Genomic DNA, 927 nt, shown 5'->3' with positions numbered 1-927 from the left:
TTTTTTTTTTTTTATATATTAAGGCTCCGTGAAGAGGCGGTACAACACGGAAGAATATAAACTTCAAATCTGAATTTCATATAACGTTGTTCGATAACATAGTACAAACGACCAGTTCATAGGAATATATGATATTGATCGCCATATTAAAAAAGAAAAGAAATTAGAAAACATTTTTAAAACATCCATTCGAACATATCTTATTTAATATTCTGATCCATATTATAATATTCGGAACGTCCCCTAAAGCTTCATCACACTGTCGCTCATTTCACGCTGCAACCACGCCCAATCAAACATAACATCGTTAATATAGTACATGAGAACCTCAAATTTCTACTAAACAAACCTTTTTATGTATACTTGTTGAATCATTATAAAAACTCAAAATTTCCTTTATAACATTGTTAGACCGGTAAGATTTTCTTTACATTAAAAAACTATTAAAACATAAAACCGTTAATATAAGAGTTCAAGAGCGAGTGTGAGAGTTCATCAAATTAATATACGTACTTGTTGCAGTTGGTATTGGTGCTGATTGGGAAAGGAACACTGACTCCACATGCCTTGGGAATTCCAGCTGCACGGCCAGCGTTGAGATTAGGGCCTAAGGCTCTAGCAGCAGTTTCAAGGCAACGGCAAGCTTGCTGACGGTCCGGGGTTGTACGGGCCATACTGTTAAGCTTACTAACACCGGTGCAGCACGCTCCGGGAAGGGGTCCACCTTGGGTTATGTAGCCAATGCACGGTGCCACGTTGCTGTTAACGGTGCCACAGGTCAGAGCTGCGTTCGCTGTGATGGGACCTGCCACAATCATGCAGGCCAAGACCAAGCATGCCAACTTCATCACACCGGCCATTTTTCTATTAGTCTTTCTGTTGGTTTGCAAAAGAAAATGTGTTTAAGTAAGATATTTGGGTGGTGAA

General features: G+C 39.4%; 1 protein-coding gene across 1 annotated transcript; it reads right to left on the bottom strand.

Moving 5' to 3' along the window:
- Positions 1-53: 53 nt before the first annotated feature.
- On the bottom strand, positions 54-921 carry LOC106321999 (non-specific lipid-transfer protein A). The gene is made up of 2 exons (XM_013760201.1): positions 514-921; positions 54-276 (listed from the first exon to the last, which is right to left on the bottom strand). Exons 1-2 carry the CDS (start codon positions 858-860, stop codon positions 267-269), a joined length of 357 nt encoding a protein of 118 aa, XP_013615655.1. The 5' UTR covers positions 861-921; the 3' UTR covers positions 54-266.
- Positions 922-927: the final 6 nt, after the last annotated feature.

Source organism: Brassica oleracea, unplaced genomic scaffold (genome assembly GCF_000695525.1).
Source record: "Brassica oleracea var. oleracea cultivar TO1000 unplaced genomic scaffold, BOL UnpScaffold04728, whole genome shotgun sequence".
In the NCBI taxonomy this organism is placed as follows: Eukaryota; Viridiplantae; Streptophyta; class Magnoliopsida; order Brassicales; family Brassicaceae; genus Brassica; species Brassica oleracea.
The sequence above is the reverse complement of the archived record's forward strand: the minus strand, read 5'-3'. Positions and strand labels throughout refer to the sequence as shown.